At 44.7% G+C, this 26,038-nt stretch overlaps 2 protein-coding genes across 5 annotated transcripts; both read right to left on the bottom strand.

Moving 5' to 3' along the window:
- Positions 1–782: 782 nt before the first annotated feature.
- Positions 783–1,889, bottom strand: LOC109741720 (uncharacterized). The gene has a single exon (XM_020300788.4). It carries the CDS (start codon positions 1,886–1,888, stop codon positions 1,169–1,171), a length of 720 nt encoding a protein of 239 aa, XP_020156377.3. The 5' UTR covers position 1,889; the 3' UTR covers positions 783–1,168.
- Positions 1,890–16,814: 14,925 nt separating this feature from the next.
- LOC109741716 (splicing factor U2af large subunit B) lies at positions 16,815–22,289 on the bottom strand. 4 transcript variants are annotated; one of them, XM_020300782.4, is made up of 11 exons: positions 22,080–22,289; positions 21,070–21,326; positions 20,732–20,833; positions 19,944–20,020; positions 18,799–18,863; positions 18,629–18,670; positions 18,497–18,556; positions 17,732–18,352; positions 17,481–17,616; positions 17,187–17,254; positions 16,815–17,102 (listed from the first exon to the last, which is right to left on the bottom strand). In XM_020300782.4, the coding sequence occupies exons 1-11, from the start codon at positions 22,137–22,139 to the stop codon at positions 16,959–16,961; spliced, it is 1,632 nt and encodes a 543-aa protein (XP_020156371.1). In that variant the 5' UTR covers positions 22,140–22,289; the 3' UTR covers positions 16,815–16,958. The 4 variants fall into 4 exon arrangements, with proteins under 4 accessions (XP_020156371.1, XP_020156370.1, XP_020156374.1 ...); XM_020300781.4 differs by having other exon boundaries at positions 18,497–18,571; XM_020300785.4 differs by lacking the exons at positions 19,944–20,020; positions 20,732–20,833; positions 21,070–21,326; positions 22,080–22,289 and adding an exon at positions 18,950–19,119.
- Between the last annotated feature and the right edge of the window lie 3,749 nt (positions 22,290–26,038).

A 26,038-nucleotide genomic window follows, 5' to 3' on the forward strand; every position in this document is an offset into this window, starting at 1 on the left:
TGTAGGATTTTGCCTCCTTAGAAAATAAGTATAAGATTGCATGTCAGGACTTTAAAGGTTTAACTATCACATAACTTGTGTACATGGCCTTGCATGTAAGATGGGGGAAAACTCTCAGCAGAAGATGCAGCGGGACAGTGGATTTGACACTCATGTAGCTCAGCAGGGTATGTTTGTTGGATAAATGAATTCATACCTGTCGGGGTGGGTGTAGTGTAAGTGAGCAGGCTCTATGGTTTGGCTTGTTCACATGCATAGGCGTAACCACCTAATCCAATTTGATCCATTCTGAGGGATCAATGCAGATCCATCCTCCTGCATGAGCTCATGGATTCATGTCTAAATTTAGCACTGCAATGTTTTTTCATTTTGGGAAGGAAAGCATCGCCAAATCTTGTTGGAACAGCACTGGCCTTTGCCTGACTTTCCAAAACCTGTATGATAGAATATAAGTGTATTTAATGATAGATCGATCTTGTAGTGTCAGTTTAGTGTTGTAGATGTTGGTATTTGTTTCTATACTGATGGTCGAACCTAAAAATGTTACCCTGCCTTGGGCTAACTAATGAAACTAGTCATATTCCACTTGCTGTACTTGTACCTGCCAATATCTGTTAACCTTCACATTCCACTTGCTGCCTGTACTTGTCCTGTTAATATCTATTACTGCAAGAGACAACAGATGGTTGTGAAGACCATTGACGGGTCATGTCTACACGACATGCAGTGAAATTTTGTTCCTTTTATCTCATGCCTGTCATTAGTTTCTTTGATGGTGAAAGGGAAATCAAAGGATCTCATAGTAGTATATTATCTTGACCAAAATGGGAAAGAGAATGGGAAAGCATATCATATAAAATCCATCCATAATATGGTAGTACATATGAGTAACATGGAGCTATGAAGTACTCCCTCCGTAAACTAATATAAGAGCGTTTAGAGTACTAAAGTAGTGATCTAAACGCTCTTACATTAGTTTACAGAGGGTGTAGTAGATAAAAGGAGTTTGGGCGGTTGGCTTAGAGGTTTATAAATACCAGGACAGCCATACACTGCTATATAGGCAGGACTTTGGGCTATCACCTTTTGAAGTACATAAGCAAAATAGTAAAGCACCAGTTCGACGATTATTTTTAGTACGTACATAGGAGCAGGATTGAAGTATGGATCAGTTGTTCTTAACAACTGGTGCTGCCCTCTCCATGAGGACCACTGGTTTTGGTCCGGCACAGTTGGCCTTCTCATTCTCCTTCTCTGGGATGTGGAAAGCTGATGCAGGGAAGATCTTAGAAAAGCCGGCAATGCTCTTGCAGATGAGCTTACCAGTCGCTGGTTCGTCAAGGGAGATCTCCTCCACAGGGAGCCACACCATGAGCTCCCTGGTCTTTATCCCTTTGACCTTCTTGATCCTGCCCTTCTCGGCGAAGGCAGTGATCTCAGTGCCATAAGACACCACCCTCCCCAGGCTCTGGAAGACGTGGTCTATCCTCTTCTTTTGCTTGAGCCACACATACCCAGTCTCCTCGACATAGCCGCACTCCATGATGTCCTTCAGGGGAAGCAGGCCATTGGGGAGGCCTGCTTCCTTGAGCAGGAGCCTGGTGCACTGCTGGCAAATCTCATCGTCGTAGTACACCTCGGCCTTGGCCTTGAGCTCGTCGGCAACAAGAGCCATTGTCTGAGGGTGGATGATGTCTCTCTTCTCACTCACTCTCGCTCGCTCTTCTTTCCCTCTCTTTTTTTTTTTTTTTTTTTTGCTCCCAAGCAAGTTTCTGAGGCTTAGATGTGTATGGTTTTGTGCTTCGTAGTGGAAATGGCCACCTTTATATAGGACATGTCTTGTGCAATTGCGCCTTATTATCTTGCATGAATTTTTCCTTCTTGCCATTATCATTCAATGCATTGCAGTGTACCATGCTCATGAAAGCCGTAGGGGTCCTCTTCTGGCGGTGAACTTTTGCAAGGATGCAAAATATCATCTATTCTTGTATCATACAGAAACATGACTGTCCAGATTACAGAGTAGGAATCTTTCCAGCGATTTGGGTTGTTTTTCTTGGTTTACCTTAATTTTAACCGCCTCAACACAAAAGGTGATATAAACTGAACAAACCTATTTTCTTTCAAACGTTTACTGCTATGAAGAAGTATGTGCTCAACACTCTAGGGTGAGCATGGCGTTCGTCTGTTGTCTTCCGTTCTGTCCTATATATATACTCCCTCCGACCTCCGTCCCAATATAAGATCATTTTTGGGACGGAGGGAGTATAATTTATGCATGAGTGAGAGGAGAGTGCTTGGCTACCGAGTAAATGGCCACAAAGGTGAGTATTTCATCCTTCTCTTCCATTTTCCTTGTAGTTTGGGAACAATAGTCTTATCCAATGCTAGCATTCAATCTTCCTGTTGCTAAGCATAAATAAGCAAAAAACAACAACTTAGTTCTAATAACATCTTTATTCAGTATACTAATTTGGGTAGTGCACTTACCAGCTCCAGCTCCTGAGTTGGGATTGTTGTTAACATGCAAATTACTACCAGGTAAAAGATCCCTTTTTTTAGGGTATCCTTTAATGAGAAGGGCGGGAATTTTTTCCAAGCTTGATCTGGGTATATCCAGTACAGTTTTATCCTGGCACTTGGGACCTCCTTGCTGCCCTAACTGTAAGCTGCCACCCTCCACTGCCCAACACCTGACACTGACAGATTTGCCTTACTCAGTGTCTGGAATGCACATGGAGGACATTCAATGTTGTAACATGCATGTGGTAAGACGGGGGCGTGACCTTCAATGTGTTCATGGATGACCTGATGAGTCTGCGGACAGGGCATTTAGTTTCCTAACCTAACATTACGGCAGAGAGACAGTCTTGAGCAGTCCCGAGTTGACTTGGCCTGACGGTGGAGCTTGAGGGCATTATCTTCTGCTAGTACATCACCACTATGTTAGATAACCTAGTACAATGTAACTGTTTGTCAGTCCAAATGACTGGCCATCTCTTTTTAGCTCTGGAATTGTCGTGTCCATTGGTCATTTATAGTATGAAGATACCTTAAGATTCTCTCTTTAGATAATGGAAGGAACATCCTCCCAGCAACTACATCATGCGATGCCGACAGCCAAATTTTATTGGAGATATGTGAGGTAGATGTGTTTTCTATACGCGCATCTATGCCCCTTTTTATCGGGAACAAAATGGTACGTATATATGCCTGATCACGGGTTTGATCTTGTGCTAGTTTTAGTTGTTTGTATAATTTTGGTGGAAACGGCCAAAGACAAACTGAAACACAGTGAGTTCCTTATGGTTTCAAACTCTCAATGCATTTGGATCATGTGTTTGGATGTGGTGAATCCGGGACGAAGAGTGTCCATGAGTACTTGTCTTTTCAGATATAGTAATACGTACATGGTTTCTAGAAGTATTAGCATTGGTAGAATCGCTGCCCCCAGTTCAGAACTATTAGGCAGGACATTATTGTCGCCATGGTCCTGCATTTGCCTTGTTTCTTCCCTAAGTAATACGGTGTTTAAGGCCTTACGTCCATCCATTAATCTGGAGGTTATGGGTGCAGACAGTTACATGAGCAGCCACGATGTCTCAGCAGCCGGCAATTTTTCTGTTGGATGCTGGTGCCCAAGCACACAGATCTGTGTTTAGGAGAGATGCATATGAAAGGAAAAAAGAAAAAAGGTGGCGGCATGCATGTGCTTACTTATTTGCCTCCATGCATGGTCCCTAAGGAAATACGTAAAATATTTGCCTTCATGGTGATGGCGCCCTCTCTCCGGGCTCCGGCTCTCATTATGTAACTGCACAAGTAGATAGTAGTGCAGTGGTACTGCTCTACAGTATTGTTTCCTGCCAGGAATTGACTGATGATCGGTAAAAGATAATGGGCTTCATATAACAAGCCGCAGTATGTATGTATTTATGTATGTCTCCTGTAATTATTTCAGTTACTTGCACCACATGGAATGATGATACCTTAGGAGAGGATGAGCAAAGTTGGAGATAATAGGCATTGCAGCTGCATTTTACCTTAACAACTTGTGGTTGCGAAGGAAAAACTAGCTAAGAGCATCTCCAACGAACCCTGCTTCCCCTCATAAACGCCTGGCAGACAGCCCGAACACCATGCACCCGGACAAAAAACAACCATCCAATCATCACGGTCCGTCCACTAGTAGAAAAAGAGTCATTTGTCCCTGTTCGTAAGGGTCAGCTGTCTCGGTTTCGGAACTAGGACTAAAGGGTCGTTACTAATGCCCTAGGCCTTTAGTCTCGGTTCTTACACGAACCGGAACAGATGGGCCTCCACGTGGCCGCTGCGGCGAGCCCAGGCAGAACCAACCGGGACCAAAAGGCATCCACGCGTCAGCAGCTGGCAGGAGCTAAGGGTTTTTTTTGAAAGGGGGTGGTTTTGGGGTTTTGGGGGTTAATTTAGGTTGTTAGCTAACTAATAGAGAGAAGTGTCATCTTTTATCTTCGTGCTTGGTTTACCAACGCTACTGCTATGCCTAAACATGGCTTAGATTGAAGTGAAGGCAACATGTGGTGCATGTCGAAAGTAATACTAATCCTAACTTGATGAAGTTTGGATTGTACTACTTTTGACATGCACCACATGCATGTTGCCTTCACTATAATCCAATCCATGTTCATTTCAACCGCTGATATATAATAACTCTTCATGCTCGCATCATGCATCATCATAATAACAAGTCCTACTAATCATCATCATACAACTCCTACTCGTTATTAATAACAAGTCATACGATCATCATCCTCATAGTCATCGAACCAACCCTACTTAATTGTTCTTAGCACATGATCATCAGTATTAGGTAGGACCTAAATACCCTCTTTAAGGTAAAATAGCATAAAATAATATAGACCCTGACTCTCCATTATGGAGAATGGAGATCATCCTGTCTCCAATTCTTGCCCTTCGCTTCCTTTTGCTTCCAAGAGCCTCCTTACGACTGTCCATACATTTTTTCCAATCTTTGATTAGCATGTCTCCACTTCTTTTAGAAATCCGGTATGGATAGTTGAGATTCGTAGGATGACCTGGTTGTATGTTCAAAACATCAAGACTACCATTCTGATACATCAAATGAGGCACACAATCCTCTGGGATTCTCTGTTGAAAAACATAGTAATAACTTTATAGTTAGCAATGATGTACTAGTTTTAGAAGTATGCAAAAGATGCACGGATGTCGTAATAGTAAAAATTCTTACCAGGGTATCTCCATGGTAGTTACCGTGGTTCAACACGTGCACTAGTGCACGTATTGACCATAATGTTGAGGAGTTTGATTGTAGATATTGTAATTCTCAAGATCAGTACAAAATGCGATCAGATGATTTTTTTCTTGATAAGTTAATTCAGAGCCTTCGGTGTAGTAGGTTATGTCTACCATCTTCCGCACATTCTTTGAAGAATGAAAATAAGCTGTCAATGCAAATAAGCTGTCAACTATTTTGAAATAAACAATATAAATTAGATAATAACTATGTTTGAGAAACTCACATAGTGGTAGAATTGGAGGCGTATCAACAAGGACCCAAATGTCCATATTGTCTTGCTCGATTTCAGGATCACCAAGATCCTGGTGACAAGCATACCCTCATCAAAACCATACATCTTGCAAAGTGCTTCCTATTTTTTGCAACCAAAATGGGTTACGCTCTCAAAATTGTACAACTTTACTTCAAAATCCACACCATGATGGGTCCTTATGTGAATTTTCTTTGTTTCGGAACTTTCATGGTCTTCAAAACCCATCCTCTCCAAGACATAGTGTCTTGCATGGCATGGGATAAGCTAGTCGAATTGTAAAAGATGAAAAGTACACGTTGAAATATTTGAAGTCGTGCTTAATTACGAAAAAATAACACTTGTCGTCGTTGTGTACCGTTTCAACATCGAAGGTCTCCTCCAGCTTAATGCTGAAGCGCCGATCTTCGTCCAGGTGAGGCCTGTCGCACAGACCTCGGTCATCGTGGCACCAGTCGCACTCCCCCGGGAGACTTTCGTCGTCCGAGTACGACATTTCCTATGTTCATAATTCAAATATTAAACTTATACAATTAAATATATGTACTAAAAACCTAAATTAGATCATTATTATTCATCACAGGATGACTATCGGTCTGTCGAGTCTTTTCTTGAAAACAATATGAGCTCACGTGGTGTACATATTCGACCGTCGGTGATGGTAGCTCCTCCTTTCATTCCCGAGTGCATTGCACCAAGTTGTCTAGCACACGGGAATGAAGGAGAAGCTACCCCCACGACAACAGTCGGGATTCTTCGTCCTCTTATATATATATATATATGGTGGAGACTCTCCCTCACTAATTCCTCTCTGACATTTGCGACCGTCGGTGATGGTAGCTCCTCCTTTCATTCCTGAGTGCATTACACCAAATTGTCTAGCACACGGGAACGAAGGAGAAGCTACCCCCACGACAACAGTCGGGATTCTTCGTCCTCTCATATATGGTGGAGACTCGACAGACTTAAATTCAACCCGAAATATTGTTTAAAGTCAACCAGAAATATCGTTCAAAATATCTTATAGGACTCATATTGACATGGAGATTTGGCTGGTCTCACCTCGAGGTCGGAGGGGGGTCGGTGACGGGGACGACGGCGGGGATGATGGAGGGGGCTCCTAGATTTCTGCAAAAACAAAAACCCTATAAGCTATCAACTAATCAAATGCATACGCCTTGCATAGTGCTCTCCAATTTTAGCATTCAAAGTAGGAGTAGTTTTCCCTTTTGAGCATTCAATAAGCAAAACCAAATCGTAAAATAAAGTAGTATTCAAATTAGCATGCATTCAATTATAAGCAAAACTACATCATCTCTCGCGTCCGTACATCGTCGAATATTATCACTAATACACCTCGAATATTATCATACATATAGGATCGCTAATACAGCTAGAACCGTAGCGCCCGACGGGTATCGGCGCAGGCGGTGGACACCCAAAGAGAAGGAACCATCACAGGATCATAGCTCTAGTGAGATCCCTGAAGAACCTGCCAGGTATTGTCGAACCTCCCTCCAACACAACCATGTAGCGACGGACGTGCTCGTCCTCCTCGCTGACACGGTGACGTACCACCTCCGCGGTGTCCGGAAGCCTCGGCACCATCACTGGCCCACGCGACCGCCACCAAATAAGGATCGGGTCAACGACGGGCTGGCTCCTCACCAACCTACGCCCCCCGGAAGGTAGCACCTCCCAATACCAGCCCGGCGGAGCCCAGTCCCGGACATGGCCCCTCTGATCAAGCCGACCTCCTCCGCCGAGTCGACGACGAGGATGCGGGATAGGCATCGTCGACGTCGATGCAGGAATAATTGCTTGAACTAAAAAATAAACTAGTTCTATTAATTGTCTTGCTAAAAATAAACTACTTCTATATAGAGTAAAATAAAGTAGTTTTATTAAATCAACTAGTTCAACTACTAAGCACTTACTAAAAATAAACTTGTTTAACTAGTTCTATTATTTATCGACCCCCCCCCCCTCATGTCGAAGTTATCGGGGAGGGGGTATATCGACAAGGACATACCCGATAAAAAATAAGAAGAGGAAGAGGAAGAAGAAAGGAATAGAGGAGAAGAACGAAGAAAAAAAAGAAGAAGAAAAAGAGGAGAAGAAGAAAGGAATAGAGGCTCTCCTCTATTCCTTTCTTCTTCTCCTCTTTTTTTTCTTCTTTTTTTCCTCTTCTTATTTATTTCTCCACTTCTTCCTCTCATCTTCTTCTCCTTCTTCTTCTCCTCCTTCCTCTTCTTATTTTCCTTTTTCCTCTCCCCCTCATCACATGTCCAAGGAGAAGAAGAAGAAAAAGGGAGAAGAAGAAGGAATAGAGGAGAATAAAAAAATAGTAAAATCTATTTTTTTTCTTCTCCTCTATTCCTTCTCCTCTTTTTTTCTTCTTTTTCCTCTTCTTATTTTTCTTCTTCTTCCTTCTTCCTCTTTTCTTCCTCTTTTCTTCTTTCCTTAATTTCTTTCCTCGACGACCCTAACCCTAAACAGTACAACTAACTACAACGACTTCGCTTGCATACATATGAACAAATATGATCGATCATCTATGAACAATATAAAAACATCATATGATATATGAACAAAAAAATCACATCTATGAACAAAAAAATCATCTAATCATATATTTTTTTACCGCGGCGGCGGCGGGGGGCAGGGCACGGGGGCCGGGGCTCACTGGGGGCGGCGTCGGCGACGGCGTCGGGGCAGGGGCGGCGCGGACCGGGGCGGTGACGGCGCGGCGACGGCGTCGGGGCAGGGGGCGATGCGGCGACGGCGTCGGGGCAGGGGCGGCGCGCGGCGATGGCGTTGCGGCAGGGGGCGGCGGCGCGGCGATGGCATCGCGGCAGGGGCGCGTGCGGCGACGGCGTCGGGGCAGTGGGAAGAAGAACTGAACCGAAAATTTCACAAGTGTAGCTTATATAGAAAGACCTTTGGTCCCGGTTCGTGGCAGCAACCGGGACCAAAGCCCCTTTAGTCTCGGTTGGAGCCACCAACCGGGACCAAAGGTCGCTTTTCAGCAGCCCAAAGGGCGGGAAGCAGAGGCCTTTGGTCCGGGTTGGTGGCACAAACCGGGACTAAAGGGTGCGCATTGGTATCGGTTGGTGGCATGAACCGGTACCAATGTACGCCTTTAGTACCGATTGGTGGCACCAACCGGGACTAAAGACCTTGTGCTGCCCGCATCGCGGCACGAAAGTTTAGTCCCACCTCGCTAGCTGAGGGAGCTCGAGAGTGGTTTATAAGCCCCACTCCCGCTGCCCTCTCGAGCTCCTCTCAAATGCAGGCTTTCGGTCCTAAACACACTGTATCTGCATGTGGGCCTTCTACGGGCCTGAATCCTGGCCCATAGGTGGGTTTCTAGTCGTATTCAGGCCGTGGTGGCCCAGTAGGTGGCATTTTTTCATTTTCTTGTTTTCTTTGTTGCTTTATTTCTTTTATTTTTTTCTACTTACAACAAAATACTTACTGTTGCTATTTTTATTTATTTTATTTTGTTTTGTTTTATTTTATTTTGTTTCTACTTATTTATTTTATTTTATTTTATTTTGTTTTATTTTCTTCTACTTATTTATTTTATAAAAGTTTATTTTATTTTATTTTATTCTGTTTCCACTTATTTATTTTATTTTATTTCTACTTATTTATAAAAGTTTATTTTTTATACTTATTTATTTTATTTTCTTTTTTGCTTTTTGTATTTATTTTATGAAAATTCTTTTTGCTTTTAATGTTTTGAACAGAAAATACTTTGATAATTTTAGTTTCATAGATTCTATATAATTTTAGTTTCAATAATACTACAGGTTTATAAAAGTTTTTTAGTTGATTCCTTTAGTACTGATTCTAAGGTTGTTATCGGGGAGGGGGTTATATCGACAACGACGACATACATACATGGGAAAATAATGTTATCAGGGAGGGGTTATATCGACCCCCCCCCCTCGTGTTGAAGTTATCGGGAGGGGGTAAAAAATAAACTACGGACAATCTGTTTCGAGATATCAGGGTTTCATACGGAAACTCGTCTGTTACAACAGGCATTTCAAATGAACTACGAAAAGGTTGAAAGTTGGCATGGTATCATCATAATAGTTGTGGAGAGAAAGTCTTCACTTTTTCTTCGCTTGTGTCCTTTGCTTATTGCGCCGTAACTATGGATAATCTTCATCGTTTATCAGGATGCTTGGGTCAGCCTTGACTTTGAAGGGAGGAATTTCATGAAACTTTTCATAATCTTCGGACATGTCTGTCTTGCCCTCCACTCGCACGATGTCCCTTTTTCCTGAAAGAACTATGTGGCTCTTTGGCTCATCGTATGATGTATTCGCTTCCTTATCTTTTCTTTTTCTCGGTTTGGTAGACATGTCCTTCACATAGATAACCCGTGCCACATCATTGGCTAGGACGAACGGTTCGCCGGTGTACCCAAGATTGTTCAGATCCACTATTGTCATTCCGTACTGTGAGTCTACCTGTACCCCGCCTCCTGACAGATTGACCCATTTGCACTTAAACAAAGGGACCTTAAAATCATGTCCGTAGTCAAGTTCCCATATGTCCACTATGTAACCATAATATGTGTCCTTTCCCCTCTTGGTTGCTGCATCAAAGCGGACACCGCTGTTTTGGTTGGTGCTTTGATCTTAGGCGATCGTGTAAAATGTATTTCCATTTATCTCGTATCCTTTGTAAGTCAATACAGTCGAAGATGGTCCCCTAGACAGCGAGTACAGCTCATCACAAACAGTGTTGTCACCTCTGAGACGTGTTTCCAACCAACTGCTGAAAGTCCTGATGTGTTCACATGTAATCCAGTCGTCACACTGCTCCGGGTGTTTGGAGCGCAGACAGTTCTTGTGTTCATCGACATACGGGGTCACCAAGGTAGAGTTCTGTAGGACTGTGTAGTGTGCTTGAGACCAAGAATGCCCGTCCCTGCATATTATTGAGTCCCCTCCAAGCGTGCCCTTTCCAGTCAGTCTCCCCTCATACCACGATTTAGGGAGACCTATCTTCTTAAGGCCAGGAATGAAGTCAACACAAAACCCAATGACATCCTCTGTTTGATGGCCCATGGAGATGCTTCCTTCTGGCCTAGCGCGGTTACGGACATATTTCTTTAGGACTCCCATGAACCTCTCAAAGGGGTACATATTGTGTAGAAATACGGGGCCCAGAATGACAATCTCGTCGACTAGATGAACTAGGACGTGCGCCATGATATTGAAGAAGGATGGTGGGAACACCAGCTCGAAACTGACAAGACATTGCACCACATCATTCCTTAGCCTTGGTATGATTTCTAGATCGATCACCTTCTGAGAGATTGCATTGAGAAATGCACATAGCTTCACAATGGCTAATCGGACGTTTTCCGGTAGAAGCCCCCTCAATGCAACCGGAAGCAGTTGCATCATAATCACGTGGCAGTCATGAGACTTTAGGTTCTGGAAGTTTTTCTCTGGCATATTTATTATTTCCTTTATATTCGACGAGAAGCCAGTCGGGACCTTCATACTGAGCAGGCATTCAAAGAAGATTTCCTTCTCTTCTTTGGTAAGAGCATAGCTGGCAGGACCTTCATACTGCTTTGGAGGCATGTCGTCTTTTTCATGCAAACGTTGCAGGTCCTCCCGTGCCTCAGCTGTATCTTTTGTCTTCCCATACACACCCAAGAAGCCTAGCAGGTTCACACAAAGGTTCTTCGTCACGTGCATCACGTCGATTGAAGAGCGGACCTCTAGGTCTTTCTAGTAGGGTAGGTCCCAAAATATAGATTTCTTCTTCCACATGGGTGCGCGTCCCTCAGCGTCATTCGGAATAGCTAGTCCGCCGGGACCCTTTCCAAAGATTACGTGTAAATCATTGACCATAGCAAGTACGTGATCACCGGTACGCATGGCGGGCTTCTTCCAGTGATCTCCCTCGCCTTTGAAATGCTTGCCTTTTTTCGACATTGATGGTTGGTCGGAAGAAATTGACGATGGCCCAGGTACACATTCTTCCTGCATTTGTCCAGGTATATCGGTGTCAGCTAAACAGTGCGTGCATGCGTGGTATCCCTTGTTTGTCTGTCCTGAAAGGTTAGTGAGAGCGGGCCAATCGTTGATGGTTACAAACAGCAACACGTGCAGGTTAAATTCCTCATGTTTGTGCTCATCCCACACACGTACACCGTTTCCATTCCACAGCTGTAAAAGTTCTTCAACTAATGGCCTTAGGTACACATCAATGTTGTTGCCGGGTTGCTTAGGGCCTTGGGTGAGAACTGGCATCATAATGAACTTCCGCTTCATGCACATCCAAGGAGGAAGGTTATACATACATAGAGTCACGGGCCACGTGCTGTGATTGCTGCTCTGCTCCCCGAAAGGATTAATGCCATCCGCGCTTAAACCAAACCATACGTTCCTTGGGTCACCTGCAAACTCAGCCCAGTACTGTCTCTCAATTTTTCTCCACTGCGACCCATCAGCGGGTGCTCTCAACTTCTCGTCTTTCTTACGGCCCTCACTATGCCATCGCATCAACTTGGCATGCTCTTTGTTTCTGAACAGTCGTTTCAAACATGGTATTATAGGAGCATACCACATCACCTTCGCATGAACCCTCTTCCTGCGGGGCTCGCCGTCAACATCACCAGGGTCATCTCGTCTGATCTTATAACACAATGCACCGCATACCGGGCATGCGTTCAAATCCTCGTACGCACCGCGGTAGAGGATGCAGTCATTAGGGCATGCATGTATCTTCTGCACCTCCAATCCTAGAGGGCATACGACCTTCTTTGCTGCGTACGTACTGTCGGGCAATTCGTTACCCTTTGAAAGCTTCTTCTTCAATATTTTCAGTAGCTTCTCAAATCCTTTGTTAGGCACATCATTCTCTGCCTTCCACTGCAGCAATTCCAGTATGGTACCGAGCTTTGTGTTGCCATCTTCGCAATTGGGGTACAACCCTTTTTTGTGATCCTCTAACATGCGATCGAACTTCAGCTTCTCCTTTTGACTTTCGCATTGTGTCCTTGCATCGACAATGACCCGGCGGAGATCATCATCATCGGGCACATCGTCTTGTTCCTCTTGATCTTCAGCAGCTTCCCCCATTGCAGCATCACCATATTCAGGGGGCACATAGTTGTCATCGTCCTCTTCTTCTTCGTTGTCTTTCATCATAACCCCTATTTCTCCGTGCCTCGTCCAAACATTATAGTGTGGCATGAAACCCTTGTAAAGCAGGTGGGTGTGAAGGATTTTCCGGTCAGAGTAAGACTTCGTATTCCCACATTTAGGGCATGGACAACACATAAAACCATTCTGCTTGTTTGCCTCGGCCACTTCGAGAAAATTATGCACGCCCTTAATGTACTCGGAGGTGTGTCTGTCACCGTACATCCATTGCCGGTTCACATGCGTGCATTATATATAATTATGTGTGTCAAAAGTAAGAAAATTAGACAAGTATCTATCTAAAGTAAGAATTTTTTTTCTTTCAGAAAGAAGATAAGAATAAGAGGCTCACCACGGTGGTGCCGGCGACGAGATCGGCGCGGGCGATCGACGGCGGTGAAGACGGGGACGGGGCGTGACGGACCGCTAAACCAAGACAAATCTCGGGAAAAATGGAGCTCGGAGGTCGAGCTTCGAGAGAAGAAAGCTTAACTAGTGTGGCTCGGGCATTTCATCGAACACCTCATGTGCATAGGAGGTGAGCTAGAGCACCCAAATGCCCTCCCCTCGCCGGCCAGAAAAAACAGAGCACTGTGGAGTGTGTAAGTGCATCTAGTGCCCTTTAGTGATTTTGGTGTATTGAAGACTTATAGGTTAAGGGACTAATGTGTTTATGAGTGTACACAGGTCTATAAGTCTATGAGGAGTTTGATATTTACAGAGAAAGTCGACCCCTAAAAATGAAGTTTTTCAACTGAAGACTTTGGATTTCTGAAGACTTTGAAAGTGAAGAAATTGGTGTGACCTTTGAAGACTTGGTATTCATTTGAGGAACATGAAGCATGAAGACTTTTGTTTTTGTAGTTTTATTTTCTCTTTCTTGAGTCATAGGAAACACCGTACTGTTAAAGGGGGTCGAGAAAATACTAAGGAAAAATTTCCATGTGATGCTCAACTCAAAATCCTACACCTACCAATCCCTTCGAGTGAAGCCATTGGAAATCTCATACAGTTCGGTCATATTCTTCAGTGACAGAGACGAAGTTCTTCTGGTCTCTGGGGAATTTGTTCTGACTGAGGAGTTAGGAATTCGCCAGTGAGGATTGCCTACACAGTGAGGAACATGATAGCCCTAAGGAATTTGATACTCAAATTTCCGACCGTTGCTGTGCTATGCGTCAGCTGTCCCAAAATATCTACCCACCTAACGGTCATATCATTGAAGGGCATTTATGTCTTATCATGACGGGCTGCTCCCTAGGCTATAAATAGCCGCCCCCTATAACCACTAGCTGGTTGGCTGCTCCGAGAGAAACTCACACTTGTCAATTGAGAGCATCCCATCCTCCGAGGACTTTGAGCGAAATCATCAAGTGAGGAAAACCCAAACCCAAACACCTACAAACCCCAAGTGATTGAGCATCACTGAAGAGATTGATCCTGCGTGGATCCGACGCTTGTTACCTTTGAAGACTGTGCTTCTTCCAGACGGTTAGGCGTCATGGTCTAGAGCATCCAAGAGGAAATTGTGGATAGCCGAGTGTCCGAGTTTGTGAAGGTTTGGAAGTCACCTGAAGACTTACCACGAGTGATTGGGCGAGGTCTGTGTGACCTTAGCTCAAGGAGAATACGGTGAGGACTGTGTGTCCTCAGGTTTAAATACCTAGCCGCTCCAACCAGATGTACAACTGAGACAGCAGTTGGAACTGGTCTACCAAATTATTGTCTTCACCAAGCTTACTGGTTCTATTTCCTCAACTCTTTCATTTCCTCATTACTGTGTTGTATGCTTGTTCATATCTGTGTTTGAAGACTTTGACTGAAGACTTTCTCAATTTCCTCAGTTCAATTTCCTCAGTCTGTTTGTCTTCATCCTGTGCTATCCTGTGTTTACGCTTTCTGTACTCTGTACTTGTCTTCATTTCATCATAATGACTATGCTTGTGTTCTGCTATTGAGTACTTATTCCGCTGCAAGTAATTCTTCGCTAAGGAATTTCCTCACCCACAAATTTCTCAGTGAAGAATTCATAAAAATCGCCTATTCACCCCCCCCTCTAGTCGATATAACACACTTTAAGAGTGCTCTGCCACGGCGATGGGGTATATATAGGCAACTTATTTGTCCCGGTTCGTGGCTGGAACCGGGACTACAGCTCCCCCTTCTGTCCTGGTTCGAGTCACAAACCGGGACCAATTGCTGTGGGCCAGGAGCGCGGCCCATTGGTCCCGGTTCGTGCCTAGAACCAGGACAAATGGGTCCAGACGAACCGGGACCAATGCCCACAAGGCCCCGGCCGGCCCCCGGGCTCATGAACCGGGACGAATGGCCCCCATGGGTCCCGGTTCGTGCAGAACCGGGACTAATGGGCTGGCCAGGCCCGAACCAAAGCCCTGTTTTCTACTAGTGGCCGGTCCTGGGAGGATAGCCGAGCTCCCTGTCGGAGCTGACCTGCTGCGGATGCACTAGCCGGGCTCCTTCTCCACCACTCCGGATCGTTTCCAGCGGTGGCGTCGCGTCCAGCGTAAGCTCGCACGCTTGTCCGCGCCGTCACCGCATCAAGCGTGCACCAGAAGGGCCCAGCTTGCCACCGAGAGAACCTCCGAGGCTGGCCTGTGTTGGGTCCTTGTTCCCCCTACGTCAGGCTAGGAGTCTGAGGTCAATGGCAGCAATGTGCAAGGGCACAGATGCGCTGGATGTTGCCACTAATGTGGGATGCTCAGGGTCAAGGGGCGGTGTGCCCGGAAAAGGGAGAAGGTGTGCCATGAAGCAGCGGCCGGCGACGAGGATGCCCGTGCCTGGATCCTGGCGAAGCGGCAAGCCCGGACCACCCGTGATCTCGCGGTGGAGCAAACCCGGACCGTCCGTGCCCTCGCTGGCCTTTCCCCCCAAAGAGGAGGATCTGAACATGTTCAGCGCCGTGTCCAACAGAGTTCAGCTCCGGCGCCGAGCAGATTCGCCTCAGCCCCTATCGCGTCTTCGACCGCTACTTTCGTGACCACGAGGACAAGGGCAAGGGCGGCCGTTGGTGATGAACTAGACTATCTATATCTATCTATATAGTGTTAGTTTAGTTATTATTGTGGTGAAGTAGTAGAACATGTCATCATTTTGGTAGTCTCTTGTGGTATGTAGAGCTCCCCTATGCTATGTCCGAACTATGTGAACCATGTGCAATGGAAGTACATGTGTTAAAATCTACGTTGCATGCTTTTGTATATAGATTTAAGGGCGATGCAGATGTGGATTTAAGGGGGCTGCGTACATGAACAAATGAGGTTTACATTATGAGGTTTACATTAAGAAGATCGAGATGACGTGCACATCGCTGCCAACTGAGCTCTTCCACGAGATCTTTCACCGCCGGCGCCTGCAAGCCGTGACGGCGCACCGTCATGGTGCCTCCGGCCCCGAGCTAGGCGAGCAGCGCCCAGTGGATGTTTGACTAGCCAATCTTCACGCCCAGTGTTAAGCCAGTCCAATTGGATCAGACAAAGTTTAGATCCAAAACCTTTTGGATGATATAGATGGTCCCAGATTTTTCTCATTGTTGGGTGTGCATGCACACATAGTGATCGACTCCACAATTAGACCTCTTACAATGCAAGCATCATAAGGCATCTAAGTAAAAAGATGTTGGATTTTAAGGATGTGAAATAAGATTCTAGTATGATTTAATATGATACGACATCATAGCATGTCAACAAAAAAAGTGATATAAGAAATACTCTCCGTCCGGAATTAACTGTCAGTGAAATGAGTGAATCTAGAGGGAGGTAGTAAATAACAACCACAACTTATTGGGATTCTACAAATGATATGATCTAGACGGAGGTAGTAGATAACAACCACAACTTATTGGGTTTCTACTTCTGTAGTAATGTAATTATAGGATCTTACTTACCATGCCAAGTTGTTCAAGATGACTCTTTTGAGCCATTTGCAGAGTAAAGCTAAAGGTAAAGTTACTGGCTAATAATCTTTCAAGGGCGCTAAATGAAGAGAATGGCATACCCTGGCACCTCTAACGCCAGTCAGGATTAAGGGACAAGACCAATAGATCATCTTTAGGCAATCTATCTTCCAATATTAATAACTGGCGGTTCTGCATAAATCCAGGGCTACAAGAAAGCTCGACTAGAAGGGAAAACGTTGCTGTAACTCGAACAAACTACACAAAGCACTATTGTCATTGGAAAAGAGAGATAATTTATGCTGCCGCGTCATAGTCCTCATCAGCAAACTTGTTCTCGGGGTAGAAGACCGCAACAACTGGGTTTCCACCGAATTTCCTTCCGTGCATCGCCGTCTTTGCTTTGGTGGAACCATCAACATCTGCATACTCTAAGAACACCTGCAATGGGATGCTCGTGCATCAGAAAGCTTTTCTCTGACAGAATTATTCTGCGGAATTTGAACCTCACTAAACAGTGCTCACCTTTCCAACTCCAGAAACTGGCTCTCCACTCGGATGAGGACGTGGGATGACAACTTTCACCAAGTTACCTGATGGATGCATGCATCAAACAAAGTATTAGGAATGACTAACAGAATCAGCTAAAAGAAAAGCAGAAGTATAGATCAAGGCAGAATGACAGGGAGCCCGACATGGCAGGCTGATGAAAACATACGCATAACAAAAAGAAACCTCAAGAGTCCAGCAGCAGATCAGAAAGCTGAATGTATGCTTCAAAGAGGAGGAAATAGCAGGTGAGAAGTTGACGGAACTTACCATATTTCCCAGCTTCCAACCTCATGTCCTCCATAATGTCCTCATATTCTTCATCATCTTTTAATTCATCAGCAGTAACTACCTGGGTCAGGCATACAACCTTTGTAGGGAGCGCTCCAACTTGATACACAAGTTTCTATACAAAAACCACATTCTGAGTCAGAATCCAAGAACAGCAGACATACTATGTAATTTGGTACAAGAGGATAATTATTTGGCCACAGGAAAACAATTAAATAGTTGGGCTATACCTGTAACTGCACCTGTTGCTGTGCCTGCAACAGGATATTTTCCTGCTCTGGTCTAGGTTGGGCTGAGCCCTGGTTTGCTCGTCTGACCGTAAGAGTTTTGTCTCCCATCTTGATACCATTTAGAGCAGCGCAGGCTATGTCAGTGACATTGAGGTCCTGGTAGACACAGAACGCATAGCCCTTTGAGTTACCAGTTTCCCTATCTTTCACAAGATCAAATCCTCGAAGAGGCCCAAATGATTCAAGCAGCTCCCGAACTTGAGCCTCTGTGAAGTAATAGGGGAGACCACCCACAAAAATACGGTCCGGGCCTTCTAACCCTCCGGCTGAACCTGGTGTTAGGCCAACCGCAGCAAGATTCAAATTGGAGCTTGGCTGGCTTGGGCCCAGGGCAGCTGCCAGAGAAGGGTTATAGTCTGTTGGTCTTCTAACCTTCACTGGTGCACCTTCAAACAAAATGCCATCCAGTGCCATTGCATTGCTTGCTTCCTCCACAGACCTCATCTCCACAAAAGCGAATTTCTTGTCATGGTTTATGTACACATTAAGAACAGCATCACCTGGACCAGCAGTGTTTCCTCCAATAGCAGCCATGACTTGATTAAAGTATATTGCAACAGACTGCACAAAAGGAAACCAATGTAACCAAGAATTGCACAATTGTATGCAATCAGCATGCACACATGCATGCTTGTTTTTTACTGTGGATTCATGGGGGTTTGGGCAATGGGCAGTAAAATAAGTGATTCAAGTATATATATAGACCTGTTCATTAGCAGATGGGGGAAGGCCACCGACATAAACACGCCGAGCATGCCGAGTAGCCTGAGGAAAAATATGCTGGCAAATTGTTTATCAACACCCACAGTAAATTATAAACAAAACAAAAAGGCATACCTGTTGAGTCATGGCTTGTGGCTGCATGACGAGGGGATTGAACTGTTTTAAACAAATAGAGTTGATTACAAACCAGAAATGAGTGCATTTATAGAATGAAAATAACAAAAACGTAACTGAGGCAAAAGGTTCATTCGACAGCAAGACCTTAAACCATCAAGAATAATCACCTGTCCAACAGCAAAAGGGAGCATGTTCGGGAACATTCCAGGAATAGAAGAGCCCGGTAACTGACCTGCAATGTACCAATAAATTTCTAGTAGGAAGCATAAACAATTAGCACAAAAGAGTATTCCTCTTGTAAACCTGATTACTTCTCACCATCAGTCTGGATCTCAAATGGATCCAGCTGTGCAGTATTTCATGTCAAAGAACAAACAACAAGTGTGGAAGGATAAATGTAATAGTCATGAAGCTAGCAATCTGTAATACTTGCTAGCTGAAGATGGACAAGGCGATATCAAACCGGAGCACTGATTCCTCTTGTACATTAAAGCTACAGTAGGCTGTGCATCCATCGGCGGCAGTGGGGCAAGTGACCCAAGATTGCCTTCTTACCATACACATACACAAAACAGACAAACAACAAAAGAACAAAAGCAGAAAGTTTTGCTCAGTTTTCAGTTGCCAAGTAATAATAAAACGGAAACATACAACTTATTTGCATCAGAAGATACTATCACACTTATAAGGCCATCTCGACTGGATGGGTATTTAAGAGGTGCTTACGTAGAGAAAGCATCTGTTGACTGGTACTTTCTCCCACCTCTAATACCAGCATCTTCCAACATCTCATATGGTGTTGTCACTAGAACAAACTAATCTTTTTTACCCTCTCGCCTTATTGGTGCAGTTCTAGGTAGATTCCACGAAGCATCTTCAACTCTTTAGAGTGTTTGTATTGTAGTTACAGATGCATGTAAAGGTGCTTGGTGATATGGCATCTCCAAGAATATATCTACAGTGAAAATGCTCTAGACAAAGGATATAAAAGCATCAGGTGCTCAATGATATCCAACAGCACTAAGTTTCAAAATCAGCATTAGAATGGTGATAAGCTAAGAGGCTATGGTAATTGTAGTAATAAAGTACCACATCCGGTTGTTCATAGTGCAGTAGTACATTGTGGTGGAAATAAATGGCTGGGTAGGTGATCCAGCAATGGCTAGAATTTATTCATTCCAAACATGCAAATGAACAGCATTTACCCTAGTTTCAAGACAAGAACATCTGTTCTGTAATTACAATAAGTCCCAATTGAAATCAACAAAACTGAAGAACGGAAAGAAGAAAAACTTGGTTGATGAGAGCATACTTGGGGTTGGAATGGCAGGGAACTGAGGAAGTACGGATTGTGCTGTTGGTCCCAGGTCGAATCCACTGACTCGCTTGCTGCTTCAACACAATTGGTATTAGTAGTACTAATGAGATATTAAAATTAAATGATGGAAGAACTGAAAACTGCATGAGACAACTAATTGTAGTACTGAGTGCTGAGTGGTACATGCACAGTGAAGGTATTAGTTGCTATAATGTAATACTTACTCAATTTAATAATATAAATAATCTTACAATTCATTTCAAAAAGTTTGACTTAGTGCATGTTTTTGTTCCTTTGATTGCTCATGCTCAGACAGGATTGTTCTAGAAGCATAGAGCAAACAGGTCTGCACTGTAGCCATGAACCCATTTATGTGCAAGCATTGCACTGTATTGACATTACATAAAGATCTATAGACGCGGTGTGGCACAATCCAGTGCAACCGCCGGAGTTAGTCCAACGGCCAAGGCCGCTTGGATTTGCCGCTTCTTCGCCATTGGATATTCAAAGGTACTGGCAGACTATATGGTAGTGCAGATATAGATGTAACGGAGAAAAATAATCATCTCTTGATTAAAATACTTAGCTAGAAAACTCAAATGTGCATTGACATGGCTCAAAAGGACAGAACACAAATCAATAATGAATCATACAACATACAGAGAAAACATCATAAATGATATATGTTTAATAGCAAATTGACTTGCCATGAGGGGAAAACTAGTGTAAAGTATGTACACAATTCAAATTATGATTCCTGAATGAACTTCATCACGTCCTACCTTTTTGAATGAGATCGAGATCTGTGATCATCCCTGCCCCTTGAACGAGACCGTGAACGAGAGCGATGCCTGCGATATCCATCTCTCTCGCGGTCCCTTCTCCTGTGTGTTGTTACAAACATACATTAGATATTATCTTTTACACGGCATTTAAGAAAAAAATGTGCATTTTGGAAATCACGATCACCATGAATAAGACATGTTAGGTTAACATTTGCACTGGCAATCATATTCAAAGATCAATAATTCTAACACAAGTCACATGACCATAAGAGCCATCATTGCAACAAAACAAATTATTAGGTGCATATGGAACACAAATGCATTAATAGCTATACCTTTCAGAATCACGGCTTCTGTGACGATCATGATCATCAGGACGGTCTCGGTGCTCCCTTTTGTCACGGTGATGCCTTTGGTGACGATCCCGATCCTTGTCCCTGTCCCGATCCTTGTCTAGATCCCTGTCCCGACCCCGATCTCTGTCTCTTCCTCTATCTCTGTCACGGTCCCTATGGCGCTCCTTATCCTTGTCTTTTTCTCTGTCTCTATCCCTGGATTTTGACAATCCCTCTTCACGCGTATGTGTATCACCCTGGAGATGGAATGCTATTAGTTTGAGTACCCATATAGAGAATAGAGACACAAGCCAGGCACTATAACTAGAGCATCTGAAAAGGAGAACATAAACAAGACATCCAGAAGATCAATGGCCCGGTGCCAGTGTATCCATGCACACAGGATTTTGGTTAAAGTCTCAATGACCAGGTTGCTTTTGGCTAACGCTAACCTATATTGGACGGCTGCATCAACCAACAGGTGTATGCTAAAGTAACTCTATAGATGCACACCTATATCAACAGAGCCGCCCTAGTCACACAAGCAGTTCCAGCTCATATTGTAAGTCTATGGTACATGAAAGCAACTCTATTACTGATGCCCCGAAAATCAAATCAACCAACCCAGAAATCAAAACAAAAACACTTGCTTCTACACGCCAAATTCGACATCCCCCGCCAACACTAACCAAACGGCAAATAAACGAACTAATCTACCACAGAAAGCTAGATCAATCAAAACGCGCCAGCCCGGTAGTTCGTTCCACCGGCTCCTCCCGCGACACTGCCACATCTAGATCGAACCCGACGGACTCGGGAAACTCCCCCGGGCTGTTGAATTAACGCTAGACCAGATCAAACGAGCACAAGACGCGTAAGCTCTTGGAAACTAAAGGTACAAGTACTGCTAAGCACCCATGAATCGAGCGGGACGGAGGGTCGCGCCGCCCCACGAAGCAGGTATGGTGCGGAGATGGGAACCCATGACAGCAGGGAGATCAGGTGGTTACCTCGGGGCGGACGGCCTCGCTGACGTAGTCGTCGCCGCCGCCGCCGTTGTCGTCGGCCATCTCGCGTCGAGGGGGTCTGGAGGGGCAGGGTTTGGGGATCCGGCGTCCAGGGTCAGGGGGTGGTTTTTTGGGTCTCTGGCCTGGTCGCCAATCTTAAAGCAGACCTGCCGGTGCACGCTCCCGTCTTCTGTCGGTCCGGTCTGATCTTGCAGCACCTGGACTGAAAGTACGGATGTAAGCGGATTAGATTTTTTGATAAAGAGAATATATATTAATATCACGGAGATACCAATTGTAAACGAATTAGATGGGATCGGGTGATGCTTTTCCCATATCCTTAACCATATGTTTTTTTGTTGTATTTGAAGCTGAGCGGATAATTTGTATATGGATTGTTTTGAAAAGAAAATGAAGCGGAGTCGGACTGGAAATGGACTTCGACGCGATTATATTTCACTCTTTCCGCAGGCGCATCAAGTTTCATTAATAAAAAAATATCAAAAAGTCAGACTATTGAGTTTAATACTTATTTGCAGGAATGTCGATTACTCAGACATCAGAGAAATCTGTAAGAGAGTATTGTGCTTCATTCTTGGACTCAAGATCTCTCATAGTCTATCCTATCAATTATGTCACTGAGTATTCAATTGACTGCGATCTAATTCATGAAGTCAAGAAACATGTCTTTGTAGACTAAAGAGGAAGACCTTCAAGCACATCTTATGTTTTTTATACTTCGTCTGGGTCTTCTAAAATCAAAGATGTGTCTCAGGAATTTGTTTTAGTGAGACTTCAAGTTTTTTCTGAAAGATAAGGCAGAAGAATGGAATAGCCGGTTGTCGTATAACATACCAATTGGAAAATGTGTGCAAAGAGATTTATGACTAAATTCCTCATTGGCTTTAAGATTACGAAGCTCCAAAGAAATCTTACTTCAATTGTTCAAGAATTGGGAGAGAGTTTGTACGTTGCTTGGGAGAGATATTCTAAATTTATGAAATCTTTGCCCTAACTACATTTTTGCTGAATATGTTATACTTCATATGTTTTATCATGGAATTAACGATGAATCCAAATCTACTCTTGATTTGAATGCAGGTGGATGGTTCATGGCATTAACTCTTAAAGAAGGAAAAATACTTATCGAAAGAATTGTGATTGCTAAAGAGTAATGGAATTTTGAGGAACCTGTTAGGCATATAGGAAAAGTCTACTACGTTGATCATGAAAAAGTGGATCTATTTAGGATCTATCAGCAGGAAGATGAGCTCAGGGGACAATGAATAAATTTAAGCTTCACCAGGAGGATTTATAATGAAAAGGTTATATCTTATCTCTCTCAAGAGGTGGACAATTTAAGTCATGCCGTGAAAAATATTGATAAACATTCTCGCATGATAGAAACTCAATGCTCACAAATACATGAAACTCAATTTTCAATTATTGCCCAACTTGATAAACATAGCCTTATTTCTTCTAAATGGATTGGTACTCGGAGTGGTAAAATGACACAAGACCCCAAAGGACCTGAGTGGTATGAAAGAGAACAAGCGTTGAAGAGGGAAGAAAGTCAGAGTCAAACTCAAGAAGATGAAGAAATCTTCCATATCTAAATAGGAACACCCCCACTACCTTATTTTCCTGGCTTCTCGTGCTTCCACGTCACCCTTTTAATCTCCAACCGTTCACATGTGTTCGCTACGTCGGATTCTGCATGAAGTTGCTTCCCTTTTTTGTGGAGATGGGCTGTCTAAGCCAATCGTGGGCTATGGTGGGGAGGAAGTTGAAACTGGAAGCCCATGATAAAGAAAGAAGTAGCATGTGTCCATGGGAATCTCCTCCTATTGTGTGTCTCTTATCGCGGGTATGTGACCTGACCAGTTTCCCAGCCAGCCATTGTCGTTATGGCACTACCTCTTTTGGCGCAACGACGCACCCTCCCCTGGCCAGCTCTTCAGCCAGCCGCCATGCCCGATGCTCACCCTGCCAGCTGCCACTGCTAATTCGTCCTCCGCCATGCCCAGCATTCTCCCGGCCAGCCGATGCGGCTAACCTTTATGTCGCCACGGCCGTCTACCCGCCACCACTAACCCTTACTCGGCGCCGACCCAGACAGCCACCGCCGCTAGGCCTTCCCCGCCTTCTCGCAGGCGCATTAACTCCAGCTTATTTGTTCATCTACCCACTGCCGCTATTATTGTTGCTATTATCTCTAACACCTCCACTATGGAGTGCTTTCCCGGTCCACTAGGTGGCTCACGGATTCATTTCTCCGCTGTGAGTTCCTCCACCTTCCTTTCAGTTTCATTTTCCCCTTTCTAATATATATACTGAAATGATCGATATAGTTGACTAGAGGGGGGGTGAATAGGCAACTAACAATTTTTAGCTATTCTTTACCAAATTAAACTTTGCATCAAAATAGGTTATCTAGATATGCAACTGAGTGAGCAACCTATATGATGCAACGACAACAAGCACGCAAGCAAGTAAGAGAAATAACACAAGTAAACTAGCGAAAGTAAAGGAACAAGATAACCAAGAGTGGAGCCGGTGGAGACGAGGATGTGTTACCGAAGTTCCTTCCTTTTGAAGGGAAGTATGTCTCCGTTGGAGCGGTGTGGAGGCACAATGCTCCCCAAGAAGCCACAAGGGCCACCGTATTCTCCTCACACCCTCACACAATGCGAGATGCCGTGATTCCACTATTGGTGCCCTTGAAGGCGGCGACCGAACCTTTACAAACAAGGTTGGGGCAATCTCCACAACTTAATTGGAGGCTCCCAACGACACCACAAAGCTTCACCACAATGGACTATGGCTTCGCGGTGACCTCAACCGTCTAGGGTGCTCAAACACCCAAGAGTAACAAGATCCGCTAGGGATAAGTGGGGGGAATCAAATTTCTCTTGGTGGAAGTGTAGATCGTGGCCTTCTCAACCAATCCCGAGCAAATCAACAAGTTTGATTGGCTAGGGAGAGAGATCGGGCGAAAATGGAGCTTGGAGCAACAATGGAGCTTTTTGGGGGAAGAGGTAAGTCAACTTTGGGGAAGAAGACCCCTTTATATAGTGGGGGGGAACAAACCAACCGTTACCCCCCCCCCCTCTGCCCCGAAGAGAGCGGTAGTACCGCTGTGCCAGCGGTACTACCGCTTGCAACAATAAGCGGTACTACCGCCCAAGAGCGCGGTACTACCGCTTGGTCCACAGCGGTACTATCGCGGAGGGAGGGCGGTACTACCGCACAGGAGCGGTACTACGGCCCCCCACAGCCGCGGCTAGTACCGTAAAACCCGACACAAAAAAGGAGCCCTCGAATCGAGGCGGTACTAGCACGAGACCAGAGCGGTACTACGGCTTGGGGCCACCAGCGGTACTACTGCTCTAGAGCGGTACTACCGCGCCCAGAGCGGTACTACCGCTTGTGGCACCCAAGCGGTACTACCGCTCCGTCCCGCGGTACTACCGCTGGGACCAGAGATAGCACACACACGGAGGTACTAGCGGTACTACTGCTCTGGGCGGTACTACCGCTCCGGAGCGGTACTACCGCTTGTACCACCCAAGCGGTACTACCGCTCTGGCCCGCGGTACTACCGCTGGGACCAGAGAGGGCACAAAGAAAGGAGAACCAAGCCCATCATCGAAACGGAAAGGCTCGGAGGGAGGGGCAAAGGAAGTGTACGTGATGATTCCGCCCTAGCCTTTCCAAAACGGACCCCCTCTTGATAGTACGGTGATCCCTATGAAACTAGTCCACCAAACTAATCCGAAAGGACTACACCGTCTTCGCTTTAAGCTCCGAGGGGAGGATATCGTCTCGTGCCCAAAAGAATGAATCTCTGAAAAACACTCAACGCACACGATTAGTCCGCAAAAGCATTGTCATCAATCACCAAAGCATCTTAGGGATAAATATGCCCTTACAATCTCCCCCTTTTTGGTGGATTGATGACA

This window comes from Aegilops tauschii, chromosome 4 (genome assembly GCF_002575655.3).
Source record: "Aegilops tauschii subsp. strangulata cultivar AL8/78 chromosome 4, Aet v6.0, whole genome shotgun sequence".
Taxonomy (NCBI): domain Eukaryota; kingdom Viridiplantae; phylum Streptophyta; class Magnoliopsida; order Poales; family Poaceae; genus Aegilops; species Aegilops tauschii.